This window comes from Alosa sapidissima, chromosome 6, assembly GCF_018492685.1.
Source record: "Alosa sapidissima isolate fAloSap1 chromosome 6, fAloSap1.pri, whole genome shotgun sequence".
Taxonomy (NCBI): Eukaryota; Metazoa; Chordata; class Actinopteri; order Clupeiformes; family Clupeidae; genus Alosa; species Alosa sapidissima.
Genome location: NC_055962.1, coordinates 35,017,121 through 35,030,084, shown reverse-complemented (window position 1 = coordinate 35,030,084; position 12,964 = coordinate 35,017,121). Strand labels below are relative to the sequence as shown.

At 45.8% G+C, this 12,964-nt stretch overlaps 1 protein-coding gene across 4 annotated transcripts in view; it reads right to left on the bottom strand.

Moving 5' to 3' along the window:
* myo6a (myosin VIa) overlaps positions 1-12,964 on the bottom strand; it is an 81,721-nt gene that overhangs the window by 59,453 nt on the left and 9,304 nt on the right. For all 4 annotated transcript variants that reach the window (XM_042095304.1, XM_042095305.1, XM_042095306.1 and 1 more), the window contains exons 2-6: positions 9,300-9,434; positions 2,863-2,932; positions 2,646-2,719; positions 1,338-1,467; positions 1-95 (exon numbers count right to left, since the gene is read on the bottom strand). The exon at positions 1-95 is cut by the window's left edge and continues 11 nt beyond it. In XM_042095304.1, coding sequence (XP_041951238.1) covers positions 1-95; positions 1,338-1,467; positions 2,646-2,719; positions 2,863-2,932; positions 9,300-9,416 — 486 coding nt within the window. In that variant the 5' untranslated portion in view covers positions 9,417-9,434. The remainder of the gene's footprint in view (positions 96-1,337; positions 1,468-2,645; positions 2,720-2,862; positions 2,933-9,299; positions 9,435-12,964) is intronic.

The window sequence follows — 12,964 nt, the reverse complement described above, 5'->3', positions numbered from 1 at the left end:
TTTGGTGTTCTCAGTCTTTCCAGCCCCTGATTCTCCTGACACAATGATGGACTGGCTCATCTTCAGCACCTTCATGTCCCGGTAAGCTTTGTCCGCTGAGACAGTGACAGAGGGAGGGAGAGAGAGAGAGAGAGAGAGAGAGAGAGACACGAGCACAGTGCAACTTCAACTCGAGTCCATTTATTTTTTTACACTGCTGCTATAGTCAGTTAACAATTGCTGCGCTTAACAACTATTTTTAACTGCAGTCATAGTGCTTGAGAGCAAGTTTGTGCACAGTACCAGAGTCATAAAGTAATGCTGTACCAGTGATTGCTATATCCAGTGGTGCAATCAACTGAATCAACTAAAGCCCTGATATACTGTTTGCTATTCATCAATGTTTATAAAGTATATGTGATTTATGTTTTTTCATTAACTTGTCCATAATAAAGCTGCTGTGTATTTGTAGTTTGTAATTATATGAGCTTTACTGCAATAAAGAAAAAAATAGACTTATAATAATCATTTACATTCCTGCACTCAAAATTATTGTACTGCTTCTGGTTGGCTTCTACTTTAAGTGTAGCCATTTAGCGCTTCAGTTAGCACTTGTGCACTGGCCTCAGGAGGACTAAACACTCTGCATCCAGGACAACAGCGGAATGAACAGAAAGAATTCCTGTTGTGCCACCATGTGGATGCACATGAAAGTGCATTCTGACTAGGAATGTACCACGTCATTCTGCTCTGGATCTGTTGAGAAAGTTGCCCTGCACCTGACAGACACACACCTTGACGAGGCAGTGCCTTTCCCGTAACACAGGGTGTCCTGTCCACCCTGTTCAGACAGCAGAGTCTCAGTGTCAGCAGCCCACTTCACAAACTCTGGATGAAGGCCAGACTGAATGACTGTGGTGACCCAACCGGACAGCTCTGTAAGCCAGGGTGGATTACTGGGTTGTGTCTGGGATGTCTGCAGGCTGGTGCTGGTCACCATGGTTACAGTGTGGTTCAGACAATTGCTTTAAAAACTGGTGCCATAGGACAGCACTCAGATGGAGACCATATTGAAATATGGCTCATAGTGCTGTCATGGTTACACATCTCAAAGCTCACTTGGAAGTAACGTTCCATAATTGTATGTATTGCAAGTACAGTAATAGTGGAGCCATATTGAATATTGCAAGTGCATTTGTAACATGGTCTATCTGCAAAGTCTATATCTCCTTGACAACCTCTTTAGTTTTGCGAATCCCTGTAGGTATGTTGGCATGTATGTTGGCAACTGGTCTTACCTTACAAGTTTATAACTAATAACAATAAGAGTCTGAGTGACCAGTAGACTCTGGACTCACCGATAGCGTAGACATGGGGAGGAAGGGTGCCCAGCGACCGGCCTCGGTACTGCTGGATGGTCTCTGGAGAGTACAGCTTGGGGAGGTCAACGTACGGGTTCACTGCTATCAGGATGTTAGCCACGTACGTCTGGGGTGGGGACGAGGAGAGGGATAGAAATGGTCACTAATCATGTACTGTGGATTCCTAAAGGTCATTTCACATATTTTAATAATATATATACCTTAACTTAAAAACTGTTCTTGATCAGTATTCTTTTAAACCTAATCTTAATTGTGCTTCCAGCATGTGCTTACTTGGGCAAATGTCTTTGAAGTAACTTGTCTCCATATGTTAGTCAAATTAACATGACATAAACAATACAACAACAACAAAAAAACAATGAAAGGATGCAGCGACAAGTGTGCGTCTGCAAATAATTGAATCTGCTCATTATGATCTCCTGAGGTGTAACTTGAGTTGCAGTTTCTCCCTGCAGCCAGCAGGGGCCAGCTAGGGGACATGTGAGCAGTCTTCGGCCCCAGGACTGCACTCACCAGCTGGCAAGCACACCATACAGGACAGAAGAGGAGGGGGCAGCATCGTCACCTCAAAAGACCTAATTAAGTCCAGTGTGTGAGGGGGGCAAACAGGATAGGGCCCCAGGGTGATCCATGTGGTCACTTCAGAGAAGGGGGAGGTGTGTGTGTGTGTGTGTGTGTGTGTGTGTGTGTGTGTGGGGGGTTGTGGGAGCTGGAGGGGATCAGGGGGTGGGCTGTGAGCTGATGAAAAACACCAAGCAGGCAAAGGGGGGAGGGGCCGGGGGCCTGGCGGCACGGCATCACACCGAGACAATGGTGGTGCCATCCCACCCCAGCACATGGAGCACAGACAGAGAGAGAGAGAGAGAGAGACAGAGAGAGAGACAGAGAGAGAGAGAGAGAGAGAGAGAGAGAGAGAGAGAGAGAGAGAGAGAGAGAGAGAGAGAGAGAGAGAGAGAGAGAGAGAGAGAGAGAGAGAGAGGAAGGAGGGGGGAGGACAGGAGAGAGAGATAGAAGAGGCCAGAGGATGACACAAGGCTAGGCGGGACACAACACACACGCACACCGAGACAACGGCTGATTGTCCTGCCCCGAACCTGACTCGGATGGAAAATGAGCTAACCTAAAATTATAGACCAGTGTGTGTGTGTCCTTTTTATACACAGCCTGGGGTGACACTCTGCTGATACAGACAGGGCACATTTACAGGCACCTTCACACAAATAACCATTCAGAATTTTCAGGCTGAATGTTATTAATGTTGGGTATGAATAAATTAGGACTTACATAGATTCTGTCTTTACTGTAGCGCACACGGACATTGTTCAGGAGTGTGGCTTCATTCAAGTACATCAACGAACCTGCAGAGAGAAACAAATATCAAACAGTCAAATAATGCTGAAAATAGCACCAGGTCTAGCATGCACTGCTGTTTTCAGTCATGCCACAGATTCACTCCATCTGTACATCTATCCGTGAAACGGGAAGAGACACAGGCACTCACAGTTGTCCTCGACATGTTTGTTTGGGTCATCCTCAGCTGGGAACACCTGGTTGACTGGAGCCAGAAAGGACTGGAAAAAAAACAAAATGTAAATGCTTAAAGACAACAGAAGGCACATTTATTTAGCATATATGTTTTATAAGCACACATTTATTTAGCATATCCCATCATGCAGTGCAGAACTGCACAGCTTACTGTAGCGAACCACATTAGGGCGTATATTGAGCATAAAATCTAAAAGATCTTCCCAACATGTTTATGCGAGCTGAACCCAGGCGGTTGTTGCTAAGCCTCACTGAACAGAGATGATGTCTGCTGAAAAATGTTGTGCACATTGTCCTTTTTAACAGCCCCTCTGCTGCATTAGAACTAAACGCCCTGGTGGCCAATTACGCATCACAACGCCAATCAGGTCCTTAGGGTCAGGAAGCCAGCCAACGCTTCTGCTGATGAATAATTCCAGACTTGAGAGACACCAGATACATCTGTCTGTGTGTGTGTGTGTGTGTGTGTGTGTGTGTGTGTGTGTGTGTGTGTCAGGGTCTGTCTGTCGGTCAGCTCATCTGCTTGCCCAACAGACTGCAGCAGCAATTGGGGCCTTGAACTTGGCAGCCGTCACTCTGCACCTCGCAAGCGTGTGGCGGTGCGGTGGTGGTGGGGGTGAGGGGGCGGGCGGTGGGGGTGAGGGGCGGGTGGTGCGGTGGGGGTGCGGTGGGGGTGCTGTGGCGGTGCGGTGGGGGTGAGGGGGGGGCAGCCCCGGAGTGGCAGCTCCATGTATTATTCACCAGCTCCATCAGCTGTCCGGCAGCGGAAAGCCGATACAGCAGCACACACAGACACACAGACACTGAGATAAAGGCCTCGGTGCCAGCAGCAGAAAGAGGAGGAGGAGGAGGAGGAGGAGGAGGAGGAGGAGGAGGATGGCTGCTTTACCACAGTTGTTTGTTTGTGTGTGTGTGTGTGTGTGTGTGTGTGTGTGTGTGTGTGTGTGTGTGTGTGTGTGTGTTGTTTTGCGTGGGGGAAACACAGGAGAGTGGAGCGAGTGCCAAAGCAGCACAACTCCTTGAGAAGGGCATTATTATTACCTCTTCTCTCTTCAGTCTCAGTACTCTCCCTCTCTCCCTCTCTCCCTCCCCCTCTCTGTCATATTCTCTCTCTCCGTTTCGCTCCGTCACACTCCTACTCTTTCTCTCCGCTCTTTTATGGCCCAGGGGAACCGTCGAGGCGGTCGCTTGAAAGCCAGCGTCACATGCCTCTGACCTGCGCCACGACGTCGTGGCGCAGGTTCTGTCCGAGCCTCGTCCAACTTACAGCATTAGTTGCTAACTTTTCAAACATCAAAGACAGGCGAGCTGAGGGTTAAGAGTCTCAAAGCAAATCCAACATTCCTTGAGCCGTATTCAGACCAGTCCAAAGGGAGCCAGAGGCTCAACAATGCGTCTGTTCCCAACAAAAAGTGGTAGTTCTCTGTTTAAAACTACTTCGAATCAGTACAGTGAAGTGGTGTGACAAATGATAACAAATGATGATGTAGAGCATAGGACAAGTGACTCCAAAATAAGGGTCTGATTCCTGCTACGAGTTCATAGGCCTAGCAACGTGCATTGTTCCCAAAAATCACAAACATCTGTTCAATTCATCAGTGTTACAGCGAAAGGCTGTGGAGCTGACACAGCCAGTTCAATTGTTTCCCCTTCCAGTCCCCAGCCATAGTCCCTGGCATGTCCTCAAACCAGGACGAACATGACTAAAAAAAAAACGAATAACTTGTGAGGGTTCTGGAGACCACATGCCGGGTGACCTTTGCACATGCAGGTCAGACGCTGCAGCTCTGGTTCAGTGGCTGGACTTCTCTCGGCCCCTTCTGACTGCACGTCATGCGGCGAGAGGGGGGGGGGGGGGGGGGCACTGCATGGACACGAGATGCAGAGGTGAGCTGTGTGCTCGACGTCCTCCACGGGGGGGGGGGGGGGGCTGGGTAATATCTGCCAAGGCCGTGAGGGGTGACTCAACAGTCCCTCAAGGACTGTGATGTATTGCAGCCTTTTGGTGGGCGGCTGCAGTAACTTTTTTGTGAGCACATGCTACATTAATCCTGAACCACTGCGGCATTACTGTGGGGAGCTCTCAAACCGATGCCAAACTCAGTGGGTAGAGGAAAGCCAAATGTCCTACTGTTCCCACATACTGAAGAGATACTCACACATCTGAATGGTTACGAATAAACAAAGGCTAGAAAGAAGCATGGAGCAAACTAACATCTTTGATGCAATACTTTATATTGTTCCTATAATACACTAGCCCGACGTAGTGTTAATTTTGTCACCTATTTTTAATTTAGTCTTAGTCTTGTGCTGAAATGTCCTTTTTAGTCTTTATCATATTTAGTCATTCAAATATGATTTTTGTTAGTCAAGTTTTAGTCGACTAAAAGTCTCGTCATTTTAGTCTAGTTTTAGTCAAATGAAAACTAAAGGTATCTTAGTCTTAACTTTAGTCAAAACAGTTTAGTCTTTTTTTTATAACAAATTATTTCTGATTACCATTTGAGTCAAATAGTGTTTCACACATCTCAATTTTCCAACAATATTGTGTGTCCACAGAGCTACTCGTCTGTTATAATTACTCATTCTGATTTTTTGTCAGTCAGTATGTTTACATGCACAGGTAAGTCAAGCTACAATTATAGCTCGGCTGGGATTTGACCATAGACAGTAAAAGATTTGACTGGACCACTGTCATGATATTCGTAGACCAGTGTTTCTCAAAGTGTGGTGGTCCGCAAGCTATCCCAAGTGGTCTGCGAGCAGACGTGGTAAAATATAATATAGATGAGTTGTTTGCAATATTGAACCAACTTGTATGTAAATCCAAACAGTTCTGCAACACTGTCTATTGTCTCATGAGGAAGCTTCTCCAACACACATATTGCACACTGCCCTCTCCCCACATACACAGCACACCATCACATCTCCCCTGTCATCCCCCCAACACACACACCAAGACCCCTGGCAGTTGGGTTAGCCCCTTGAGCCGTGGATCTGCCCAAGGTTTCTTCCTTGGTAAGGGAGTTTTTCCTTGCCCCTGTTGCTCTTGGGTGCTCCTTGTTGGTGCCCCCCCCCCCCCCAATTCCTATCCTCCCTCACCTTTCTTATGCAGCCCTTGCCACTTAATCTACTAAACCCCTCTTCTACTGCACTTTTTACCCCCCCCCCCCCCACTTTGCACAAATAGGCTGACACCAGACATAATTTCACTGCATTTCTTACTTCCAGTAACTATATGCATGTGACAATAAACTTCCTTGTATCCTTGTATCCTTGTATGTAAGATATGCCAGTTTAAATCATATGAATCCTCTGGCACAATAAGCAAAGTGCAAAGACTATAAGCAAGGTGGTTCAGTGAGTAGCCCTATTGTGTAGACTAATATACTGGTGAAGTAAGTCTAATCTTTCTTCTTTTTTTTTAGCTAGGGTTAGTTAAGTGGTCCTTCGTCTGAAAAAGTTTGAGAAACACTGTCGTAGACCCAAGTATTAATGTTTTACTCCGCCACGCTAGATGGCGATATGCGCCCAAAGGCAACACATTCCCCAAACAAACTCTCCATCTTATCCATAGCTTACTTGCTAGCCAACTTTGCATCATCAGTGTAACTAGTCAAATAGTTGACATTACATGCTAAACATTTTCGTATGGACAATCTGGGGGATGTTAGTTTGTATGAGAGAAGCTTCAACTTCTGGGTATGTAGCATTGTGTCATAAAACTAGGTAGCTTAATTCTGGCAGAAATCTCCAGTGTTCTTGTTCCATGTAGTTTCGTGTTGCAGCCACAGGGTTGCAGCAACAGCACGTAGACTAGCCTACAGGAGCATGAACTCATTCGGAATATTTTGAAAACGTAACAGCTAGATATTCTGTCTTCTCATTTTGTAGACGAAAATGAAGAGAGATTTTACCTTAGTTTTTATTTCATGCAAAACATTTTAGTCTCGTCTTTTTTCGTCAACAATAATGCATCTTAAGATAGTCTTAGTTAGACATTAGTGCCGTCTCGTCGTCGTCTCATCTTAGTCATGAAAAAAAAAAGGTTGTTGACGAACATATTTCCTCTCGTCTCGTCTGACGAAATTAACACTAGCCCGACGTAGTCATACTCAATTCTAGTCAGAATATGAGTCTGATACTGCTCCATTGGGACATAATTATGGGGCGTGTTTCAACCAATACAGGGGGGGAATGCCTCTGCACTCAATTGGATAGACCTAACCAATCAGAGCAACGAAATAGCTTACCGTGAGGTGTAGGAAGAAAACACACAAACCATCCTTCTTCTCCACAAATGCCTTAACATTGTTTTCTGGTCTTTTGTAAAAGTTAGTGCCGTCAATAACTCCTAGCCTACAACACTCATTAGCGAAATCTAAGAGATACGTAGTAGGGTAGGCTATTAGGAAAAAACTGATAGCCTATATCCCCTCCGTTTTTAAAAATAATTCTGTTGAACACTGATATGCTACAAACATGTTAAACAGCTGGGAAAGGCTGGCGCAAATCCCTCGAACAGGTGGTCAATCAGAGATTTCAAACGAACGAGGGAACATGTGTTTTCCCTTGATGAAAGTGAAACCACGAGTTTTCCCACATCTCAACTTTGGCCAAAGTTTTCAGAAATAATCGTTTTCAGTGATAAAATCTCATTAAATAATATGCATTTTCCATATGGGGTCCTAAAAGCCATGTATCCTTCTAGCCACAGCGTTTTTGTTTCAAACATAAGCCTATACTAAGCGTGCTCAGATGACGTGATAGACCAGGCGCTGTTGCTCACCTGTCCATCATCGTAAAGCCCGATTTGATTGGTCCGCCCAATCTAGGGCGAGCATACTTGCTCCACAATGAAGCAATGCCAGACCGAACTTCCCGACCTCAAATGTTGTGGGCGGGACTAAGTTCGGAATGGCACCCAGGCTAATAATAGGCCTTTATCACGGCAGCCCACGGGCAGCTGAAGCGGGGCTGTTCACTTTCCTGTTGGCAGGCAAACCACAGGTGTTCCTAAAAACATTAACGAGGCCTCTGGTTGAAGTAACTGTGGCCGAATCTGACACTTAATTAGAAACACCTGTGCTCATACAGGAACAGGGCTGTTCACTTCCTACTTTGGCTGCCGTGATAAAGGCCTATACACAAGTCTATCAGTAGCAATGAAAGTTAAGGACCAGAAGAAATTCCATGGGGGTCAAAATATTGGAAAAAAAAACAATTGCGGATCAGGTTACCTCTGAATACATGGGTGTTAAGATGTGTTGTGTATACCAAGAAACACCAGTATTCTGAAGACCCCACACTAAAACTTTATTGATTCATAAACAGAACTGACATGGAGCCAGAGTGAGCGGCTCTTCTCTACCCTCTCTTACCAAGAAACACCAAGCACCATTTTCACTGAACACTGTGAATGGTTCTCTGATATGGTAAACTGACCTGATGTACTACTGTACATCATGAACCTACATTTATGAACCATCAACATGACCTCGTTATGGTCCTCAACACGAACTGACCAAAGTGCTTTGGTAAATGAAGACCTCAATGTGTCTGAAGCCGGAAACAGGAGGTGACCGCAGCACTGCCCCGAGTGAGCAGCAAGTACAGAGTCCAGCATTGTGCCAGTGTGAAGCGGTATCACACATCTTCACTGATGCCCACTGCGCTCCACGGCTGCTGTGGGTGCTCACAGGACACTGGCACAAGTGGGGCGCAGGGAACAGACCACGCATTGTGTCCTCTGCGTACCCCCTGTATACCGGCCGCACGAGGCCCGTCCGTCATCAGCGGTCACGAGGAGCTGGCTCTCCCTTCTCCATCTCACTTACACGGCACAGGTCATACAGTCATTTCTTTTAAGGGCTAAACATTAACATGAGGGAAGGCAGCATGTTCGAGGAAGTCCTCATACTGCCAGAGTGTTAGACGTGCCAGAGGGACTGCTACAGTTTTCCATTACAAAGGAGGACAAATCAATCAGGAAGGATTACACAATAATTTTTCTTTGGGAAAACCCAGAGCACTTCAACTCCGATTAACATGTCAAACACATTTCCAGAGTCAATTCCAGGAGGTTTTTTTCCACCCTGAGACTACAGTGGCAGACAGCAGTATGATGAACTGGTCTAGCAGTTCTATCTAAAACTTGTTTGACAGAGAAGGTTTGACATCTGCCTGTGGAGCAGAGGGCGGAGAAAAAAGAGAGAGAGAGAGAGAGAGAGAGAGAGAGAGAGAGAGAGAGAGAGAGAGAGAGAGAGAGAGAGAGAGAGAGAGAGAGAGAGAGAGAGAGAGACAGAGGAGGAATAATACCTGCCACACTGAGTTAGCGCTGCGATGAGTTAGCGCTTAAAGAGCATTAGGATTAGCAGGCCAGTAAACGCTCACCTTTCCCTTCTGCTTCAGAGGTTCGATGGTCAGGCTGTCCGCTCCGATGTCAACGATGGTGCCCAACTGGAACCCTTCGATCGGGTGTGGGGCCCACACCGGCTTCCCATCCTCCATTGCACAGCGCTACAGGCTCTGGGGAGGCAGAGGAAAGAAACGAGGGATAAGATGAAAGAGGACATAAAAGAGTGCAAGGCTTCAAGGTTAAAAGACTGGGGGGGGAATCACAGCAGCAGAGCTGCCAATGTTTGTTTTTCTAGCAGAGTGGATTGCAGTGTTTTCTAAGGCATTGATATACGGTCTCACTCATGAAGTAATAAGTGCTCTCGTAAGCTTGAGCAGCCAAAACTAATACCCTAGAGATGCCATTAGCAAGGCTGTCTTCCACAATCAATCAGCGACTTTAAAATAATTAATGAGGTTTTGGAGACAGTGCGATCGTTCTTTTTGTCACACATAACAAACCCATCCCATATCCAAGGCCCTTGTGTACATGTATCCACGAGCCAAGCCTTGTTGATAGCAAAAGGTCAGGATTCATTGGGACATTTTTTGAGCAATGTTGCTGGGCAACCACACAACCGGTTCAATGTAGTCTGATCGGATGCTCAAGACAATTTGCCTACTGATGCTTATGATAATTTGCCTACTGATGATTAAAATTCCCCACAAAAAAAGGTGTTGCCTTGTGTATCATCATCAGCATGACACACCGGTGATGTCAGTGTTCCTGGGCAGATGAGAATGTCACTTGGTGTTTATGCATTAAGCGCAACACTGTAAACATGTGCTCTTCTCTATTAGTAACCAATTAGAGGGACTCTCATGGTTAACCTGATCCCCGCAGACTAATAATCCAGTGAGGCCTCCAATTATGTTGGTGGTGCGGTGAGAACAGCTGACCCTGTTACTGTGAGGAGTTTACAGTAGAATGAACAGCAAAGACCCTCAAGGAGAACAGAAAACACCTATGGTCCAAACCAACACACACACACACACACACACACACACACACACACACACACACACACACACACACAGACACCCGCACATAAACACCCACATACAGACACACACACACACACACAGACATACACAGACATAGACACAGACACCCGCACATAAACACCCACATACAGACAGACAGACAGACAGACAGACAGACAAACAAACACACACCACACAAACCACAGCTTTGCGAGACAAAAACAAGTCTAGGTTGTTTGACCGACAGATTTAAAAGGAGAAACAACAACTCTGACAGGAAGGACCGGAAGCTATCGATTCTTTACCAGCATTAAAATCTGTGCTTTGGGTTGTTAACTGAAAAGCCTCAGTTGTTTTATTTCTGCGGCTTCCGCTGCGCTGTTCCAGTCATCTGCAGTCTGCAGCCACAGACACAGTAACCAGGGGCAGGCTGCAAAAATGCATGCTGACCGCCCACTATGCGCAGTATTGGCCCCAGGCCTCTTGTGCCGACCAACGGCAAATCTCCAGAAGTGTGTCCCTCGCCGGCCACCATAGCTACCCAAGAGACAAAAGCGCTCCAGTTTGGCCCGTCCCCAGATTACAGGCCCGGGTTCAGGGGTGGCGACTTCCAGCTCTCAATTATCAATTATTCAGGCCATGCTTTGGGATTCGCTCTCTGTGCAAACACAAAGGCTTCATTCTGCCCCCCCCTCCCACCCCCAAAGACACAAAATAACTTCAAGGAGCCATGCTGGAGCAGATAAGATAATAAAACAAACAAACTGGACAAGGGAGAAGATAAACGATGTGAGATGTGTTTTTGTGCAATATAAAACAGAACTTCCTAGTGGTTAAGACGGGGGCGGTGATACACTGCCCACCACTCTGAAGTCACTGTAAGGACACTAAGGGCTTTTGTAAATGTTTACGTTTACTAACCCAACAGGCTCTAAGTAGAGGTGATTTAATGCATTCCCCTCCTCATTATGCGCTAAAAGGCTCCTATTTGGAGATTTAGTCAGCTCGTAAATTCTGTGGAAAATATTTGTCAGCCCATTTTTATTAATGACATAAATCTTACGTAACTGACTATGACATCTGGCAACACTTTCTCTGTGGATGCAGGCCACTAAGCGCTGTTTGAAGTCCCCTTAAATGAGATGCGGAGAGGAGGAGGATCAATGTCCTTGAAGCTCGATGGAAACCTTTTGAGGAGGACTCATTTAACCATCACTTTCAGGTGCGTATGATTTCATTTCCAACCAACCACACCAAGAGGTTCTCAAGATTACATCCGTAGATCAAACTGCCTAACTGATTCAATAGCATCTAATCTCACGTTTCATAACAAGTAACTCCCTTTAGGGTGTGGAGGTCTGTGATGTCGCTATGCGCTTCATAGCACAAAAATAGCTCCTCACCAAATCGTCAAAGCCACCAGAGGGGAGGCTGTTACAGTGGCAGCGTTTTGTGGCCCTATTTACACAAAATGTGTTTAGATAGTCCCATAAAAACACTCAGATAAAACCGCATTTTGTGGAGGAGAACAATAATACGAAACATGTCCGTTTTAAGGGAGTTCTATACTGAACACCCTTTGTCCAGGAGGTAACCATGATAAACAAGGCCAAGGTTCAATAACACCGCAGTCATATGGCTGTAAAATTGACTTGGGTCTGTTTGATCATCGTAAAGGACACTACTTTGACTACATACAAGAAACCTAACAATTTATCACATTCAACGGTCACATACAGGGGAAATGAAATGTCATGGTAGCAAGTATGGACATGCTAAATTTTGCATTCTAAGTCTTCAGGTTTCCCATACTGGGGATACATTTCAGAGCCTTGGTCAGAAATAATATGTTCAGGAAATTGCCTATAAACAAGCAGAAAAAGAGAAACGCTACTGTAGTGGCTGCCATTCTTTCATTCAGACAGAAACAAAATCAGGAAGCACGGTTCACATTTCATGGCTTGAGTTTCCTTGATAACATGACCGATCCCAGATTACTTATCGACTTGACCCAGATCAACTGATAGAGCGGAACACAGCGCCATCCAAAGAGTACTCACTCACTCCAACTCCACTTCAACGTAACCACAGTGATAAGGCCCTTCGTTTCCGTGGGTCTAATTTCCTCAGGACTTAGAACTCAACTCAACCCAATAACACAAGTGCTGATTGGATGCAGGCTTTATTTGGTCACAGTCAGGAGCTGTAGCCTGTGCTTTTGCTAGCAGTTTCTGTATGGAGAGTCCACTGTACAATGAATAGTGGGTTAACAGGCTACCGAGAAGAACTGTGGGGTCAAGCAGGGTAGTGCTTAGCTTACAGGGGGCAAGGACTGGTCCTTACAAGAGCTTTGCACACATGAATACACACATAAACATAAACATAAACACAGACACAGACACAGACACACACATTAACACTGTGGTGGTATAATGACAGCCTACCAAACTGTCAGAAACATTCAGGCAATATGCGAGCATGCCTACTACTTATTACTGTACTACCTAATATGGAACTCTTCAGAGCCCAACAGAAAGAGACCTGTTTGCTTTAAAACACACTCATATCACAGGCTAATGAGTCTGACGTTTCTTCTCAAAGAGAATGTATGCGGTCGCTATTTATAGAAAGAGAAAGGGGTCAGAACGGCAAGCGCAGTGGGACAAATCAGCTGGAGG